The sequence below is a fragment of the Sorex araneus genome, chromosome X (genome assembly GCF_027595985.1).
Source record: "Sorex araneus isolate mSorAra2 chromosome X, mSorAra2.pri, whole genome shotgun sequence".
Taxonomy (NCBI): Eukaryota; Metazoa; Chordata; class Mammalia; order Eulipotyphla; family Soricidae; genus Sorex; species Sorex araneus.
The window spans coordinates 167,591,431-167,611,444 of record NC_073313.1 but is presented as its reverse complement, the minus strand read 5'-3'; the positions used below and the strand labels follow the sequence as shown (position 1 = coordinate 167,611,444).

Sequence of the window (20,014 nt, the reverse complement as noted above, 5' to 3'; positions counted from 1 at the left end):
ACCCTTGGCGAGTATCAGAGATTAAACAAAGAGACTCTCTAACTTCCCTTGGTCTGACTTCCTTCCAGAATCTACGCGAGCTCATTTATCCAAACTTGGGTCCGTATGACTGAGGATACCGCGAACACCAGAACCACCGTGAGTCCAAGGGCATCCTTAGAACGTGGGCATCTCACCTCCCTACAAAAGGCCAATCCCTCTATTTTTTTTCTAAGTGGAGAATTTTCTGGAGGCAACGACCTCCAAGAGTGATCCTGACCCGAGGAGCAAGCTGTGAGCAGTCGGCCGACAGGCTCAGAGCCCCACCCGGTGCTGGGGAATGTCCTTCGGTACGAAGGCACAGCCAGCAGGTGACCGGCGTGTGACGCCAAGTCCTGGCTCTCTGGTATCGAGAAACTGACCTGCAGTATCAGGCTTTCAGAGTCCCAGGAAGGACGGACAAAGGGAGAATCAGACCCCAGATACGGCCAACTGAGGGAAGCTGGACACTAGCCAAAGAGACTAATCTGGTTAGCAGTTCCTGAGCGTTGGAAGTACAAACAGAATATAAAGTTCCACAGACCGGCCTGGATTTGCCTCGAACCCCACGTTCACGTTCACGGAAGAATCAGTGGACCATGTTACTTCCTACCATTCTACCGACAACCGCCCCCCAACCCAGCTACTACAGTCAAACTGAGCTTCCAAAATTCATCACTGCACAGGTGAGCGGAAGGGGACGAGGTGGTTCATAAACGCCAGAGAAACCTTGCAGAGTAAACATGGGGGAAAGGAAAAAGAACCAAAACTGGCCTGAAACTACCCTCAATGCGGTTCCCATCAATAGGGGTGCAGGGGGTGTGAGAATCGGCTGGTCTGGGAGCCACCGTCATCTTCATTCAAGACTCACCTCAAGGTGGGGTGGGCGGGGAGCTCAGTGGTTAGGGGTCATAGGAGTGATGCATTTTATGTGTTAGGATCTGAGGGCACTGTCCTGGGGGCACCCAGATGTGGTTCTGGGGGTCCTGGATTCGCCTTATCACAGGGCCTGGGCAGAGCTGCCCCCTCGGTCCCACACACTCCATCCACCACTGACCCCCAAGAATGCTTTCTGTGGTTCCTCTGGCTTTACCAGAGAGGCACCCCCACATACACACACACAAGAAAAAACAACTTACCATGGACACTTAATTTCACAGACTGGGTCACGTTTCCAGCGATATTTGTGGCCACACAGACGTACAGGCCAGCGTCGGAGACCCGGGCGCCCGTGAGCTTCAGGGATCCAGATGGCAGGAAGGTGTGCCTGGAAGGACGCCAGAGTGACCCCAGAAGAGGCAACACGACAGGTGGGGACTGCCCCTCAGAGGCTGGGGTGGCCGCTCAGAGAGCCCCTCCCGTCTTCCCTTCACACCTGAACACGGGGATTTCCACAACCCTCTGGGGAATTCTGGCCCAGGGGCTCACAAACACGTATCTTTTTTTTTTTTTTTTTTTTTGCTTTTTGGGTCCCACCCGGCGATGCTCAGGGCTGACTCCTGGCTTTGCACTCAGGGATCACTCCTGGCGGTGCTCGGGGGATCCTATGGGATCGAACCTGGGTCAGCTGCACGCCAGGCAAACACCCTCCCAGCTGTACCATTGCCACAGACACTGCATCTCTGCATCCCCAAACTGCAGCTAAGCACAGCCACTGTGCATTTCCCACCAACGATGCGTGTATCTCAAATGCTGGATTGCTTTTTTCTACAAAGCTTTATTTGTTTGCTTCTTGTTTGGGGGGTGAGGGCTTGAGGCCACACCTGAAAGTGCTCAGGATTTATCCCTCTACAAAACTTTATTTCAAAGAAAAGAAAGAAAAATTAAAAAAAAGAAAAAAAAACAAAAATGAAAAAAGTAGAAAAAAAAGAAAAGAAAGAAAAAAGAAAAGAGAAAAAAAGAAAAAAACAAGAAAAAAAAGAAAAAGAACAAAACTTTATTTAAAAAAAAAAAAGTTCAGCTGATCAGGCATGTCCATGTCTAACACATACATGAGTTCACGCCCGCCCAGATGTGATGGGGTCACCACCTCCCCCCATCTTTCCCACCTCTCTCATCCCCCTGGCACTGTGAGGAGTGATCCTGAGCACCCCCAATCCAGCAGGGAATAGCCCTAACCCCCTAATTCTTGTGTGCTAAAACAGAGGCAAAAGATGTCACATGAGCAGTTCTCAAACATACATTGAAAACACTCCTGGCGGAACTGCAGCGAAGTCGGATGAGTGAATCATACTGAAATAGCTTCCGGGGGAGGGGCCAGGTACACATATGAAGGTTTCTTTTTTTTTTTTTTTTTATAATTTATTTATTTATTTATTTATTTTCTTTTTGGGTCACACCAGGCAATGCACAGGGGTTACTCCTGGCTCTGCACTCAGGAATCACCCCTGGCGGTGCTCAGGGGACCATATGGGATGCTGGGAATCGAACCCGGGTCGCCCGCTTGCAAGGCAAACGCCCTACCCGCTGTGCTATTGCTCCAGCCCCTGAAGGTTTCTTTTCCCCGTTTTTTTTTTTCTGGGGGCCACACCGGACAGTGCTCAGGGCTTACTCCTGGCTCTGAGCTCAAGGATCACTCCTGGTGAGCTCGGGGGCCACATGGGGTGCCAGGGGTTGAACCCAGGTCAGCCTCCTATAAGGAAGCACTGTGCCTACTATATATCGCTTTGGCTCCTTTCGATTTAGATTTGCCATAAGCTCAAGATAAATAGTTTGCAGTTGACCCAGCGACTAAGAATGAAGGAAAATAATTTAGGACAGAGACCACCCACCACCACTACGGGCCCCCAGAAAAGCCTCACCCATGTAGGAGAACTCAAAATGTGACAGGTGGTATCAAAGCAATGCATGGTTACCCAAAGGAACATGATGTCAGCGGTTCCTGACTTGAATTCTGTTTTGGGGGCCACACAGAATAGCCTCGAGTTCTGTGCTCAAGGCTCTCTCCTGGCAATGCTCGGGAGACTGTGAGTACTGCTAACAGCCCACTGAACAATCGGTCTCTCCAGGCACTTAACGCTAGAGGAGCTAGAGGGATCACTCAGCTGCCTGGGCACTTGCCTTGCACGCAGCCAACCTGGGTTTGATCCCCGGCATCCTGTATGGTCCCCTGAGCACTGCCAGGAGTGATCTCTGAGCATAGAGCCAGGAGTAAGCCCTGATGCACCACACCCCCCACAAAAATATATATTTTTAAATTTATTAAGGACACACTGACTTCTGGCAGGCAAATGTTTGTATAAGTATTAAACATGCAAGGATTTATAGCTTCAAATTGATGCCTCAGCGAGTCTAGAAGATAGTCGTGAGGGACCAACATTCTTCCTCACTGGTACCTCTGGCCCAGTGTTGAATTAAAATAGCAATCTTGATAAATGAATGAATGAATGAAGGAAGGAAGGAATTAAAAAACCCACCATGACCCCTGCCATTTCTAGAGAGCAAGCCAAGGGGGTGCACGAAATACATGATTTTGTTGAATCCTTTCATGAAAATCTGGTTCCTGGTCTATAAACAAGGGGCCAAGAGGATTGCAAAATAAGACAGTTGAGTGTTTGGGACAAGCAGTGGACAAGAGGTAAATTTAAGCCCAAAGCCCTCCCGGGCAGGCAGCTGAGGCGGTAGCCTTGCAAGCACCCGGTCTCAGGGCCTTCCCTCAGACAAGGGGTGAGTCAATATCTTTACAAAACCCCAAACTAAAGCATCTGGTCCATCCCAGACCTGCCCGGTCCTAGACTGTCTGCCTGCAGGGCCCAGGGGAACCCCAAGTGTCACCCGGTGCTGACAAAGTCTCCACAGCCTGCTCTGTTCTCACCACCTGTGGCACTCCATCCTGGGGCTTCTGGACAACCTGACTTACCGTTTCTTGTTTAAGTTTTATTTTATTTTTTGTGGCTCTAGAATCGAACCAGAATGCATGTATATGTTCAACCACAGAACTACACCCTGACACACTCGACTTAGATAGAATTTATCTCCAAAGTGCACACAGAGAGGACAATATAGAGAACAGTGATGCCGCTGGGAGCCAGTAGTTACTCTGACGTGAAAGAACATTCTAGAAGGAACGTGAACACTTCCATGGGAAAGAATACTCTAGGAGAGCATTTTCTGTAGGAAAGAGCATTCTAGAAGGAACATGAGTGTTCTCTGCAGGAAAGAACACTCCAGAAAGAACAGAGGTGTTTTCTGTGGGAAAGAAGAGTGCTCTAGAAGGGCATTTTCTGTAGAAAAGAACATTCAAGAAGGAAGAGGTATGGCTTCTGTGGGAAAGAAAGTTCTAGGAGGAACGTCTGTCTTTTCTGTGGAAAAGACCATGCTAGAAGGATATTTTCTGTGGGAAGGAAAGTTCTAGAAGAAACATGAGTTGGTTTTTTTTGTTTGTTTTTGTGGAAACACTGTAGAAGAAGGGCATTTTCTGTAGGAAAGAACATTAGAAGGTACATGAGGGGGCTGGAGTGATAGCACAGCGGGTAGGGCGTTTGCCTTGAACGTGGCCGACTCAGGTTTGATTCCCAGCATCCCGTAGGGTCCCCTGAGCACCGCCAGGAGTAATTCCTGAGTGCAGAGCCAGGAATAACCCCTGTGCATTGCCGGGTGTGACCAAAAAATGTGGAAAAAAAGAAGGTACATGTGCAGTTTCTGTGGGAAAGAACTAAAGGCACATGAGCAGGTAAGTTCTAGACTGATGTTTCTGTGGGAAAGAACACGCTAGACAAAACCTGTGAATCTTCTGTAGGCTCAATGTGCCAACGGGTAGCCTCACATTAAATTTTGTGAGACATGTGAAAACCCAAATAGGTACAAGCACCCGTCCCGAGAGGGCGAGTGTTCCTGGGTTGTGATTCAGAACGCCTCGGGCTTTTATTTGGATCTTTTTAAAAACTTATTTTACGTGGGGCTGGAGCGACAGCACAGCGGGTAGGGTGTTTGCCTTGCATGCAGCCGACCCGGGTTCGATCCCCAGCATCCCATATGGTCCTCCTGAGCACCGCCAGGAGTAATTCCTAAGTGCAGAGCCAGGAGTAACCCCTGTGCAGAGCCAGGTGTGACCCAAAAAGCAAAAATAAATAAATAAAATAAAACTTATTTTACGTGAGATAGACCCTTCCAGAGCTGTTCATGGTCGGGTGTGAGTCCTACAGTGTCCCAGCACCCGTCCCTCCACCAGGACACATTTTCCAGCACCAGAGTCCCCAGGTTCCCTCCCGTCACCCCCCACCCATCCCCTGCCTGCCTGTATCTCTATGGTAGGTGCTTTTACTCTTTCTCTGTCTCCTGTTGTCTCCCTCTCTGTCTCTCTCTCCCTCTCTCTCTCTTTCCCTCTCTGTCTCTGTCTCTCTGTCTGTCTCTCTTTCTCCCTCACTCTCTCTCTTTCCCCTCTCTCTTCGTCTCTGTCTCTCTCTGTCTCTGTCTCTCTTTCTCCCTCTCTCTTTCCCTCTCTCTTCGTCTCTGTCTCTCTCTGTCTCTCTCCCGCCCCCACTTTGGGCCCTGTGGTTTGCAATACTGACCCTGGAATTTTATCCAGAATATCCCTTTACCTACTTTCACCCTCAGCCCTGCCCAGCGTGACCCTTCCCAGCTATTCCTGTCACCCTGGTCCCTTCTCTGTCTGACCCACCCTCCGCCCCACTCACACGTGTGGGCAGTTCCAACCCCTGACCAGCCCTCCTGGCCCCTGTTTGCCCCGGCCGTGGACATTAGCCTTCTACTATGTATTTGTATTCCACAAGTGAGTGACATCGTTCTATGTCTGTCCCTCTTCACTCCGCATGACACTCTCCATGTCCATCCATCCATACGGGCACCTTGTGTGTGCCGCCTGCGTGTGTCTAAGGACCAGGGCGGTGAGAGGGTGCCCGTGAGGCCCCCGAGGAGCTGGAGCACCACATGGGTGGCCCCAGAGGGCATGGGAGCTGGGCGTGCTGGCCCCCGCAGACGCACCCACCTGGGCGAGAAGGGCGAGATGAGGCGGCGCTCTCGGGCCCAGGAGATGACGGGAGGGGGCAGGCTCTTCGCCTCACACGGCAGAGTCACCTCCGCGCCGGCCACCACCGACAGTTCCAGGGGCGCTGGGGATGCGATCCGGGGCCGCACTGCGGGGCACGGCGTGATGGATGGTCGGTGACGGGAGCCTCTCTCAGGATAGTCTCCTCAGGAGAATCCCCTCAGGACAGTTTCCCAGGAGAGTCCCCTCAGGAGAGTCCCCACAGGAGAGTCACCCCAGCAGAGTCACCCAGGAGAGTCCCCACAGGAGAGTCCCCTCAGGAGAGTCCCCACAGGAGAGTCACCCCAGCAGAGTCACCCCAGGAGAGTCACCCCAGGAGAGTCCCCACAGGAAAGTCACCCCAGGAGAGTCCCCACAGGAGAGTCACCCCAGGAGAGTCCCCACAGGAGAGTCACCCAAGGAGAGTCACCCCAGGAGAGTCACCCCAGGAGAGTCCCCACGGGAGAGTCACCCCAGGAGAGTTACCCCAGGAGAGTCCCCACAGGAGAGTCACCCCAGGAGAGTCCCCACAGGAGAGTCACCCCAGGAGAGTCACCCCAGGAGAGTCCCCACAGGAGAGTCCCCCCAGGAGAGTTACCCCAGGAGAGTCACCCCAGGGGGCCCCCCACAGGAGAGTTACCCCAGGAGAGTCCCCCCAGGAGAGTCACCCCAGGAGAGTTCCACCAGGAGAGTCACCCCAGGAGAGTCCCTCAGGAGAATCCCCCCAGGAAAGCCCCCTCAGGGCGGCCGGGCAGATCCCCTTCTGGGTCAGACGGGAAAGGTTGGCTAGTGGAGCAAGTTCCCCTTCTGGGTCAGAGGCGAGAGGCAAGCACAGCGGGGAATAGTTTCCCTTCTAGATCAGAAAGGAAAAGGTTGAGCGGAACAGAGGGTTTCACTTCCGGGGCAGAGAGAAGAAATTGGGCAAGTGGAGCAGAGAGTTCCCCTTGCGGGGCAGAAGGGAAAGGTTGACGGAGTGGAGCCAAGTTCCCCTTCCGGGTCAGAGGCGAGAAGCCGGCACAGCAGTGCAGAAAGTTTCCCCTCTAGATTAGAATGTAAAGGTGGAGTAGAGCAGAGTGTTTCACTTCCGGGGCAGAGGGCGGCGGCTTTAGTAGAGCGTTTCCCTTCCGGGCAGTGAGAAGAGGTTAGCTGAGAAGAACGGAGCTTCCCTTCCGGGGCAGAGGGAAGAAATTGGGTAAGTGGAGCAGAGAGTTCCCCTTCCGGGTCAGAGGGGAAAGGTTGACTGAGTAGAACCAAGTTCCCTTCCTGGGGTAGAGGGGGGAAAGGTTGCCTAGTAGAGTGGCGTTCCTTTCCGGGGCAGAGGTAAAGGCCGCCCTAGGGAGCATGTTCCCTTCCGGGTCAGAGGGAAGAGGTTGCCTAGTGGAGCGCAGTAGGTTCAGCGATAGAGAGTTCCCTTCCGGGTCAGAGGGGAGAAGCCGGCACAGTCTGTAGAAAGTTTCCCTTCGAGATCAGAAGGGAAAGGCTGAGTGGGGCAGAGAGGGAAAGGTTGGCTGAGAAGTTCCCTTCCGGGTCAAGGTGAAAGGTTGACTGAGTAGAACCAAGTTTCCCTTTCGGGTCAGAGGGGAAAGGTGGACTGAGTAGAACCAAGTTCCCCTCCTGGGGTAGAGGGGAAAAGGTTGCCCAGTAGAGTGGCGTTCCTTTCTGGGGCTGAGGTAAAGGCCGCCTGGGGGTGTATGTTCCCTTCCGGGTCAGAGGGAAGAGGTTGCCTAGTGGAGCAGAGGAGGGTCAGCAGCACAGAGAGTTCCCTTCCGGGTCAGCGGGGAGAGGCAGCCACAGCCGTGCAGAAAGTTTCCCTTCGAGGTCAGAAGGGAAAGGCTGAGTGGGGCAGAGGGGGGACAGGTTGGCAGGGACGAAGAGTTCCCTTCCGGGTCAGAGGTGAAAGGTTAATTGAGTAGAACCAAGTTTCCCTTCCGGGTCAGAGGGAAAAGGTTGACTGAGTAGAATCAAGTTCCCCTCCCGGGGTAGAGGGGGAAAGGTTGCCTAGTACAATGGAGTTCCTTTCTGGGGCTGAGGTAAAGGCCGCCCAGGGGAGCATGTTCCCTTCCGGGTCAGAGGGGAGAGGTTGCCTAGTGGAGCAGAGGAGGGTCAGCGGCACAGAGAGTTCCCTTCCGGGTCAGAGGGGAGAGGCCAGCAGAGCCGTGCAGTTTCCCTGAAAGGCTGAGTGGGGCAGCGGGCTTCACTTCCGGGTCAGCGGGGAGGGCAGGCTGGCGGAGATGAAGGGTTCCCTTCCGGGTCGGGCCCGCACGCACCATACACGGTGAGCTGCACCTTGCGGCGCGCCTGGCCGGCCGCGTTGCTGGCCGCGCACGTGTACTCGCCGCCGTCCTCGCCACGGGGCGCCGCCACGCGCAGGCTGCCGTCCGCGCCCACCACGAAGCCGTCGCCGGGCATGGGCTGCCCCCCCTGCGGACACGGACACGGACACGACGGCGCTGGTGGGGGGGACGCGGCCAGGCCGACCCCACGCCGACCCCCGGGCCAGGCTGGCTCCCTGCAGGGCCCGGCGGGAGGCTCTGTTCGGGGCCCCCGGGGTGCAGGAGGCCACCCAGGGCCACCCCGAGGGCCGGGGGGCTGCGCCCAGAAGCATGGACGGACAGACGGACACTGGGACAGACGGACAGGCAGGAGCCCATGGGCGTCGGGCGGCCAAGGCTGACCTGCCACACTCCAGAGACCAAGGCCGGGCCAGACCCCAGCCAGCCCGGGTGCCCACCCGTGGGGTCTCCCAGCCTCTCTCTATGCAGCTCTGGTTATTTCGGAGGGGGGGGACTATTGTTTGGCTTTTTGGGGTCCCACCCGGCGGTGCTCAGGGCTGACTCCCGGCTCTGCACTCCGGGATCACTCCTGGCGGCGCTCCGGGGACCCCAGGGGGTGGGCCTGGGATTGAACCCTGCAAGGGAACCGCCCTCCCCGCTGTGTTCTCACAGTCCCAAGGCCCAAGCCGGCCTCGCCCGGGCAGCCACACCGACCTTGGACCAGGTGATGGACGGCTGGGGGATCCCACTGGCCTTGCAGTGCAGCGTGACCGGGACGCCTTCGATGGTGCTCAGGACCTGCTGCCCGTGCTGGATGGTGGGAACCACTGCAAGAGCGAAGCAAGACTCAGAATCCGCACGTTCAGCCCCTCACTGGGTGGCCTGGGAACGTCTCCACTGGGGGGTCCAAGCTGCCCTTGTCAGCCTGCGCTGGGACATGTACTTGCAAGGGTCCTTCCGAACAAAGGAAGCTCCGCCGTTATCCCCACGTGACTAGCAGCTGACACCGGAAGTTCATTGTGCCCAATGACCTTGCTAATAAAAACAAGAGGGGGCTGCGCCTACTCCATTTAGAATCCCAGTGACCAAGAGCTTCCATAAGCGAGGCCCAGGTATGTGGGGTCCAGGATTAAACCGCCATGACGCATGGCGGCAGAGGCGCCGGGCTGTCCCTCCCAGGCTCCCCACCCACTCAACGGCCTGGCTGTCACACCCACAGTGTGTCTGTGGGCGCCATCTTAGCGCACCAACAGCCCTGGCCCGGAAACGCGCAGTTGAATCCCAAAATGGATTAGTGCCCTACAGAAAGGTCTCTGGAACCCAACCATCTACAACCTAGGATCCCAGAAGCACAAGGCCATGGCACCCCTGGTATTCAAAATGAGCAAGGGACAGTAAATGACCTAGCATCCACCCCTGGCAGGCAAGCTTGAATGATGTTGGAGAAATTTGAGCAAAACATAATGCCCCAAAGTTGAGAGAGTATTGGGGAAATTGTCTGCCATAGAGGCAGGGTGAGGACTTGGATGGTGGGGGGATATACCGGGGACACTGGTGGTGGAAAGTGGAGGGGTGGGTGTTCGATCATTGTACGACTGAATTTCATTGAACATGAAAGCTTTGTAACTGCATCTCATGGTGATTCATTAAAAAAAAAAAGTAATGTGGAGTCCATACCCAATTCAGTCAGCTTAACGACTGGATAAATAGCAGTACTCCTACATTTAAATTTTAAAAAATAATAAAAGGGAGCTGAAGAAAATCGAGGTAGAATGAGATCCTAACTGGCGCACCATTCCCACTCTCATTGCACATTCTCCATCAGGCTGCCCACAGCCACAGAAATGGATGGTACAATTGTGACCCATGTAGTCCATGAACCCCAGGACCACTGAACGAGCCTCCAGCCTTAACTAGAAATGAGGATTTCTTCTCACAAGGATGCTGGTGGCATAGCTTGGAATAAGTGACACAGGATAACACAAATTTCACTATTTCACTATTCCCTGTGAAGAACAACAGACCTGTGGGCTTTAGAAAGCCACAGAAGAATCAGCACCGTGAGGGCAACTGCAAAATGGAAAGGAAGGATTTTCTTCCTCTGCACTGAGCGCATCTCATTGAACCCTCCCAGGGACACCAGAAACCATCCACACTCAATGTCCTCAAAGATGACAAAGTTGACATACACTGGCCCCATGGAGGCGCTGAACAGCGTGGCGAGTACAATGAAGCTGAACAACAGACCAGGCAAGGGCCCCTCCTCCTGGGAGTCCAGTGTGTCCACGCGAAGTCTTTAGAAACCTCACAACTCCCTGGAGTATGAGTTCACCAAAAGACCTGCCAGATACTCAGAGTGAAAAAGAAAACCTCTTTGGCAGGCTGAGGTGAGGCCTCCCCCACACTCATATTTTCCTTGAGCTGAACTTCATCTTTAGATGGTTTCTTCTGAAAGCACTGGCAACCAGGGCACCGCGCTGGGCAAGAATGCCAGGCTGCTTACGCAAGTGAGAAATGTAATTTCCAGAATCATCGTGAAAGAGGCGGTGTTCAACCCTGATGTCATTCTGTGGCAACCTGGAACTTAAGTCATTCCGTGAGACACGCATTGAATCTGACAGCTTCATTGCAAAAAAGGCACAGGCAGGGAGCAGCTCTGTGAGCAGTCTCCATGGATGGGCACAGAGATGGGGTTTGGAGTGGGGGGAGCCAGGCCTTAGGGAGGGGGGCATCCTTTTCATCTCCCTGTGCTTGCATTCATTTGATAAAGAGCTTGAAAATCTTTTTTTGTTGTTGTTTTTTGAGGATTCCTATGCATGAAGACAGTGCACTGATAAACACACGAGTCTGTGGTGCCACATCCATGCAGAGGTTGCTTGGTTGACATCACAGCAAACAACTCAGGGAACTTGTTTGACCATCTCACTGACTAAATGGGCAGCTCGGACAGAGGGGAGAGAGGCAGTGAACCAACCCTTCAGCTTTCCCGAGAGGACCAGTGTTGCACTGGATCAAGTCCACCGTGGTGGGCTGCTCTCCCAGCTCTGAGCTGACAGACAACACAGCACATCTCCTGATCACTTTCCACAGTGAAAAGCCACCCACAAGCCTGCATCCGCAGACCGGAAGAGCGAACTGAGTGCAAGCGTACTGCAGGATCCAACTGGGAGACTAGATGTCTCTGACAGTCTAGCCAAGGCAAACTCTCTGGAGAAGAAGCTGAGAGTTGGCATCTTTGTGCCAGAGAGGAAAAGGCCTATCCGCCAGGATTCTGCATTTTCCAAACTCTCTTTTGTCCTTGTTTCTGAGAAAGCTCTATATTCTGGGGAAAGAACGGGGTGGCATATGTGGTTGAGGTTTGCACGCGCAAGTGAGAATTTGCCTCAGAATCATCCTCAATGCGACATTCTAGACACAATAGTCTAAGAGCCAAGTGGAAATACCTCAGAGGCATTTCTACCTCAATCCTTGTTAATTTTTTTTTTTTTTTGTGGGGAGGATCACATCTGGTGGGGCTCAGGGATCACTCCTGGCAGACTCAGGAGACCATACAGAATGCTGGGGTCAGAACCAAGGGTGACCATATGGAAGGCAAGTACAGCTCTACCTGCTGTGCTTTCGCTGTGATTCCTCTACCCTCAACTCTTCAACCCATTCATAGACACCTTCAGGAAACATCTGGACTGGTCTACTTAGCAAGCGAAATAATCCAACTCAACAGAATTCAATTCTATGCATAATCCAACACACTATAGACTGAAGCCCCACTATGTCCAATCTGGCATAACACACTCTTCTCAGACTATGAACCCATTAATGTGACTTTAATTGTCTCTTAAAATTCTTGTAACATTCAAGAAATCTCATGTGATGTCGGGGAAGAATCCAACTATCCTGGTGGGAAGTCCACTCTCACTGAAAAAAAAAATACTAAAAGAAGATGGAAAAGGCTATTTACAAAGAAAACCAGACATTTCAAAACATGGCCTGCATCCATGAGAATTTTCAACAAAGCAAGAAAAATTTGGAAGCTACTGGATTCTCTAATTCATGGCCTGAAATTTTTTTTAAAAGTCCTGAATTAAGGACTAAAAATAAATGTTCTGGGCTACTTTCTTCTGTAGGATCTCTGTACAGAGAGCAATTTTCTCTTTAAATACACTTAAAAAATAAAAACCACGCGCAAACTTTTCAAAAGAAACATACAAAAGCCGTTGAGACAAATATCTGAAACTCCCAAGCTGTCCCTGATTTACTGAGAACTCCAAAGTGTGGTAACTGTTAGTCACGAATGGAAAAAGAAATGGCTTCTGGGTTTTCTTCTTTGTGACCTTTAAGTCACTGAATGTGCAAAGGAGCTGAGGGGGAGCGCCGGAGGCAGCCTCTGGAGAGTTCCAGATGCTTCTAGTGAACACACAAATGGCCCATTCTCTTGGCTTCCCGCAAAGCCAGAAAGGAAAGGCGAATCAGACGGGAGGACCCATTCAGCCTGCAGCAGGAAAATGTGTCTTGAGTGAAATCATGCCTTTGGCCACCGTGTGGAAGGAACTGGAGGGTCTCATGTGAAGTAAGGTGAGTCCAAAGGACAAGGACAAATAAATATATGATGAGCTCATCCATCCGGGGACTAGAGACACAAAGCAAGGGCGGGCTGTACTGGATGGTGGCAAATCCTGGGGCGTGGGTTCCGGAGGGAGAAGAGGTGGTGCCCTGAACACAGCCAGGTGTGGCCCCCAAATAAATATATTAAATAATAAAAATAAATTAAAATTCCTAATCCACCCGAAAAAATTTAAACTAAATGTATCTTTAAACAAATACTCTGAGAACTGAGTTCTCTTATCCCTGAAGAGGCCTCGATCGACAGTGTTGGGTCATAAGGGCACCTTGTCGTGGGCACAGGGAAACGGTCTGCATAATGTCCAGTAGGTCCCCGAGGGTCCATCATATCCCACAAACAAGCTGGCTGAGAACAACTCGGAGCAGCAGCCTTTATCCTGAGCAGAGGGCGGAGCCCTGAGGGGAAGATCTGAACCCGCTTGGCGCCCTCATCTACCCAGAGGGCGAGGCCGAGTCTCTCACCATGCACGTCCACCCTGGTGGTCCGGTTACTGGTGCCCACCACGTTACTGGCCACGCAGGTATAAGTGCCACCATCCTGGAGGCGGGCTCGCTCTATATGCAGACTCCCGTCACTGCGGATGCTGATGTACGGATTCTGGACCAACTGCGAAAAACGAGAGTCATCGTGAGTTCACGGCGCCCCCAACAGTGTCGCCAAACAACTTGGCGACTATTTCCCCCCAATTGAGCAATTCGGTGTCTTATAAAGCAATGATATTATAATATCCTTAAGAAAAAAATAAATAACAGGGCCAGAGAGATAGTACAGCAGAGAAGGCACTTGCTTGGCACGGGCCAACCCAGGTACCACATATGGTTTCCCGGCACTGCCAAGAGTGATCCCTGAGTGCAGAGCCAGGATCAGGCCTGAGCATCACTAGGCATGGCCCCGGAATCAAAAATAAATGAACAAATGAAAAGAGCAATAGATGTTGCTCCGAGAAGTAGAGTACCCTCCTGCCAGCATTCCCACACCCACAGAGCTACCCGGATGGACGCCCTCCTGAAGCCTCCCCACACCCGCAGAGCCACCTCAGCGTCCCATGCATTCCAGAGGAGAGATCAGTAGACAGAGATTTCACATGCCTCTGTCTTGTTTTGGTTCAAGACCCACATTTGCCCAGGCCTTCTCTCTCAGGGCGTGCTTTGTTCTTTGTCAAGCTCTGTTCCTCCGGCAAGGCCTACAGTGCATTTGTCCCAGCACCGAGGCACCCATTCAAGCTGAGAAAGTCGCCATGTTAATCCCCACCCCTGTCGATGACTGATGCAAATAACTGAGGCCAAGGGAGGCTACAGGACAGGTGTCAGGGAAGCGGGAACAGTGCAGACGAGAACAATCGCCTACAGCAGGGGAGAGAGGATGCGGGCTCAGGTGCTGGCCATGAAGGCGACTTGTGTCCCCAAACATCTGGGATGGCCCTGTAATGTCCAGCACTGTGGGGTCCAGGCAAGGCCCCATTCAGCAAGCCGAGTGGCCTAAAGTCACCAGAGAGGACACCAGGTCCCCAGGGCCTCCCCAAAGTACTTTTTAAAAGGACTTAAGTGGTGTCTTTTGTTGTAAAGACACTTTTGCCTGTGACCAATTTCTCAGGCTCTTGTGCAAGCTGGAATATTTGTACCTATTATTCCATACCACTGAATTCACTTCTAACCAGTTACTTCCACAAGGGAGGGGCTCTAATGATTCTGGAAAATGTAAGGAAAAATTTTCTGAGCAGATAAAAATTTATTAGCCAAGCAAGTTTACAGGGAAAATAAATCTTGTAGAATTATAAAAATTTTCCATCTCCTTTCATAAAATAAGAGTTAGACTGGGGCCTGGGAAAATGGTGCCAAGAGCTGGAGTGCATCAACCACATGTGAAAACCCTGGTTTTCTCCCTGCCACCACATGGTTCCCCGGGCACCACCAGGAGTGACTCCTGAGCACTGCCAAAAAAGTTATATACTGAACCATAATGACAAAAATGAACCACATCTTTAAATAGTTCATGATAAAAGACAGTGTTTGGATTTAATAAAGGTGATAGGCAAAATGGAAGGCTTTAAAAACCCAAACATTTCATGTCACCCCACAAGGAATATAGAGAGATTTGGACGTTATGAAAATAACGGGATGCCTGCTCCTGTTTTCTTCATTTCCCGGCAAGAGTTATTCATTGAACTGAGTTGAAAAGAATGAAAATGACAGCATTGGCCACATCTCCGGCCCATTACCTTCAACATAACATAAGCTACCCAAACCCAGAACTACTGGAGAAAGATTTCAAGATTTTTTTTTCATCTATTTATCATGCGGATGTTGGAAGGTATCGATTACAGTGACTGGAGGACACTGCATTTCCCTCCAGAGAAGGCACAGCGAGCGGGGGCTGGAGGCTTCCTCACCGTGGCTGAGTTCTTAGTCCACCGACGTGTGGGGAGAGGGTTCCCGGCCAGCAAGGCACAGGGCAGGGTCAGCTGCTGCCCCTCGACGACACTGGCCTGTGAAGGGCTGATTCCAATCAGAGGCACGACTGTGTTGGGAGAACAGAAGTATGAGGGGTGAGAGAGGGAACGAGTCTGAAAGTTTCAGCAGAGCGGAGTTGGCTGCCACTGCAGAGGAAGAGGCAAGGAAACGAGTCATCTGCAAAGGGGAGAAAGTGAAGCCGAGTCTGCTGGGGTTCGGTCCTGCCCGCACAGGCACGTGTGATGTGGACAGAGGGAACACAGCTGAGCAGAAAGCTCAGGCATCTACAGCGAAGGGGGCCCCTGGGCGCTGACTTCTGGAAATATTTGTCTGAGGACTGTGAAGAGGGAAGGGAGCACACTTGGAAGAGAAACAGTACAAAGAGATGGGACAGAGGAGCGGAGACAGACATGGAGGTGAGGTGCCGAAATGGCAAGAAGGTCATTTGTAAGGAAACTCAGACAGAGAAGGGACCACCAAGTAAAGGACGCTCGGAGGGCCTGCTCGGGATGGGAGATGTGTGCTGAAAGAAGACCATAGACCGAACATGATGGCGACTTAATGCCTGTATTGCAAACCACAACACCCAAAAGGAGAGAGAGAGAGAGAGTAAAAGGGGAGGTGCCTGCCACCGAGGTGAGGGGTGGGGGTGGGGAGAATGGGGTAGGGGTGGCGGGAGGGATACTGGGAACATTGTTGGTGGAGAATGGGCACTGGTGGAGGGATGGGTACTCGATCATTGTATGACTGAAATGTAAGCACAGAAGTTTGTAAGTCTGAACTGTATCTCACAGTGATTCATTTAATAATAATAATAATAATAATAATAAAAAGAAGGTCATCTGTAGAAACCAATCCCCAGTGAACAGAAGCCAAAACAAGATCCCTGGGAAAGCTGACTTGACAAGACCATCTGTGAAGGGCGGGAAGGAAACTTTCTGTGGGAGAGATGAGGAGCAACAGGCTAAAGTGCTGCCATTGCCAAAACAAGGCGGTACTGCGGCCCCACCAGAGTGTCCAGGAAAGGCTCAGAAAATGAAGTTGGCAGGTGAGCAAACGAGCATATGGACGGGCGGCAGGAGAATCGTAGGTGGAAGATACTGAGACAAACGTCTTCCCACTGGGTCACCCATCTCGGATTCTTCCTTGATGACAGAAACCCGAAGGTGCTGCTCGGATTAAAATGGTCAGTGTGGAAAAGGTGATCTAGAATGGCAGAGGCTGGAGAGACAGCACAGGGGCTGAGGTGTTTGCCTGGCACGTGGCCCACCCAGGTTCGGTCCCCAGCACCCCATATGCTTCCCTGAGCTCCAGCAGGAGTGAGCCCCGAATGCAGAGCCAGGAGTATCCCCTGAGAACCACTGGGTGTGGTTCAAAAGTAACCCCCTGCCCAGGCCTCCCCCCAAAAAAATATAAAGAAAAAATTGCAGAGACTGGAGCAATAGTACAGTGGGAAGGGTGTTTGCCTTGAACTCAGTCAACCTGGGTTCGATTCCCAGCATCCCACAGGATCCCCTGACACTGCCAGAAGTGATCCCTGAGTGCAGATAACCCCTGAGCATCACCGGGTGTTACTCCAAACAACAACAACAACAACAACACCAAAGAGAAAACTTGTATAACTCAAGTGTGTATGTTCTTACTTAGGGCACATGATCTCTAAGCCCCTTTGATTTTCTGTGTGTGTGGGAAGACCCTGGTTAGCAGATAATCACCGTTTTTCTCCTACCACTAGACCAGCCAAAGGTGGTCCCATACAATCACAATTTCGGAGATGGCAGTCGGTGCGTCTGCTTGACGGATCTTACCTAGCCCGGTCACTGTGACCGTAGCCTGGGCCTGGATCTTTCCAAACTGGTTCTCAGCTTCGCAAACGTATGTTCCTTTATCACTTGCCCATAAGTCTGAAAGAAAGAGGAGACCGATTCACTCCGAGGCATTGGTGAAGGCTTTCCCTGCAGGCCAAGCCCAGACTGAGCTCTGCAGACACAACAACACATGCTCCCCTGACAGGAGAGGCCCCGCTGCCCTCAGTGGAACTGCAGTGAGACCTCCTGTGAAAGAACAGGCCCTGCTGCCCTCAGTGGAACTGCAGTGAGACCTCCCCTGACAGGACAGGTCCCACTACCCTCAGTGGAACTGCAGTGAGGCCTCCCCTGACAGGACAGGGCCCCGCTGCCCTCAGTGGAACTGCAGTGAGGCCTCCCCTGACAGGACAGTCCCCACTGCCCTCAGTGGAACTGCAGTGAGATCTCCCCTGACAGGACAGGGCCCCGCTGCCCTCAGTGGAACTGCAGTGAGACCGCTGAGGAGTTTCCAGGAATGATGTGTGGGAGCACTGAGCAGAGGAAGAGGTGGGTTTGCAGAGAATGTTCTCCATCAACAGGCAGACGGGAGCTTGCAGGAACCATCGCTGTGAAGTTCGACAACCCCACATCCCAGTTTTAGCTACTAAAAATGACTGGAGCCTTAGTCCAGTGGGGAGGGCGCTGGCCTTGCATGCAGTGAACCTGGGTTCAATCTGTGGCCCCACATAGGGTCCCCTGAGCCCCGCCAGGAGTGATCCCTGAGCACTGCAGGGTGCGGCCCCCAAACAAAACCAGGAAATGGCCAAGAGCTAGAAACCACCCAAGAGCCCATGGACAAATGGCCGGATAGAGATGCAGCCCTACACAGCGGCTGGCACTCGGCCATGGAGCTGGCGGCCGACCTGCCATCGGTGACCGCACCAGCTGGCCAAGGCTGACTGGGGCGGGTCAGAAGTCAGGCGTAGGTTGAGCTGGAGCAACTGGAGAGTAGGGAGAATGTTTGCTTTGCGTGCAGCCAACCTGGGCTCGATCCCCGGCATCCCATAGGGTCTCCCAAGCACCACCAGGAGTAATTCCTGAGTGCAGAGGCAGCAGTAACCCCCTTTCCTTTCCTTTCTCCTTTCCTTTCCTTTTTCCCTTCCCTTCTCTTCCCTTTTTTCTTTTTCTTTTCTTTTTTTGGCTTCTTGAGTCACACCCAGCAATGCTAAGGGATTACTCCTAGCTCTGAACTCAGGAATCACTCCTGGTGGTGCTCGGGGGACCCTATGGGATGCTGAGGATCGAACCCAGGTCAGCCGCGTGCCAGGCAAACAAACGCCCTCCCCACTGTGCTCTCGCTCCAGCCTGCCTGGGGCTTTATCAAGACTCAGTTGAACTTGGAAAAAACATTCTAACCGAGAAACGATGGTCAGTCTTACAGAGACAGAGAATAAAATAAGCCTTGCTGGAAATGTTCACAGATTAGCATTCTGACAGGGAAAGAGGCGACTTCCCACTCTGAAGAGTTCCAGACAAGGCGAGTGATAAGGTCTGAGTCCTCTGCAATGCAGTGAGTCCACTGCATAAAATAATGGGACACACACACACACACACACACACACACACACACACACACACACACACACACACACACACACCACAGCACCCTTCACAGCAGTAAATGCACAAGAAACTTTAGTGTCCATCAGCTGGTTGGAAGGTCAGTCTTCCAGGGCCCCAGAGCAATGGGACAGCAGGGAGGGCGCTTGCCTTGCACACAGCTGACACAGCTCCCCCAGCACCACCTCTGACCCCCTAAGCCCCACCAGGAGTGATCCCTGAGCACAGAGCCAGGAGGAAGCCAGAACAAGTACCACCAGGTGTGGCACCCAAACCAACCAACCAACAGAAAGGTCAGGCGTCCAGTGAAGGCGTTTTAAAGGGTGCTCTGGTCTCAGAACGCCGAGTACTCGTGAGAACTGGTTCTGACGGCCGAGCCCTTCGGGTGAGCCCTTCACTGCCCTCTGAGCTTCCTTCCTGCCCTCCCTCCTCAGTGGTGAGTCTCTGAATCTCTGTGTCCCTGGAGCTGCTCTAACTCCCTCCCCTCTGGCTGGGGAAGGAGGAGCCTTTCTTACTCCGCCTCTCAGTGCCTTTTCCTGTCTTCCACCTGGGTTCGCCGTTTCCTCCCTGACCCGCCGTGGGGCCTTGTCAGCTGGCACATCAGCCAAGGGACTCTACGGGCACTTCCCAGGGGGGGCCATTCCACTCGGGAGCATATAAACTGCGGTGTGACCTCGAGGAGGACACCTCGGTGTTTCTAACTAGACCGCTTAATTTCCATTTGGAAGCCAACTCAGCTAATGCATTTCCAATGTCGTTAATAAACAGAGGCACCATTTATTCCAGGCTTTCTGCAAAACCCTCCCCAAAAAATGTAATTACTTTGTTCGGGGGAGGCGGGGGTGGCAGGTCTGGGCCTTTGTGGCACCCACGCTGCCTCGAGGCCACTCCCTGGCTCCTGCCAACCTGCAAGGGCTTTAAAAAGTCCAGTCTGGGAGCCGTGAGGCTAGTTTGAAGGGCTAGAGTGCACGGGCCCCCAAACACTGTGACATATGGCCCGAGTGGCCCCAGCGACAACCACATCACCGGCTCCCAACACCGAACCATCAACCTCCACAGTAGAATCTACAGGGTAGCCATCCCCAACAGTGATCCAATTAAAAAAAAAAAAGTCTCGATTGCAATGACGAACGGGACAGTCAAGCGTGGTCCCATTGCTTCGTAAGCCTTGATAGCCGACGGACAACCAACACCTGAATAAAGGGAAACCCTCTAGGACAATTCTTAGGTGTCAGAATGGCACCACCAGGGGCCGAGCT

The 20,014-nt window shown here is 52.6% G+C and overlaps 1 protein-coding gene across 1 annotated transcript in view; it reads right to left on the bottom strand.

Moving 5' to 3' along the window:
* The window catches only part of HMCN1 (hemicentin 1), a 293,245-nt gene that overhangs the window by 146,115 nt on the left and 127,116 nt on the right, over positions 1-20,014 (bottom strand). Inside the window, 7 exon segments of the mRNA XM_055121231.1 lie at positions 1,158-1,285; positions 5,966-6,113; positions 8,272-8,425; positions 8,992-9,104; positions 13,360-13,504; positions 15,288-15,415; positions 17,157-17,252. Of these exon segments, the coding sequence (XP_054977206.1) occupies positions 1,158-1,285; positions 5,966-6,113; positions 8,272-8,425; positions 8,992-9,104; positions 13,360-13,504; positions 15,288-15,415; positions 17,157-17,252 (912 nt within the window).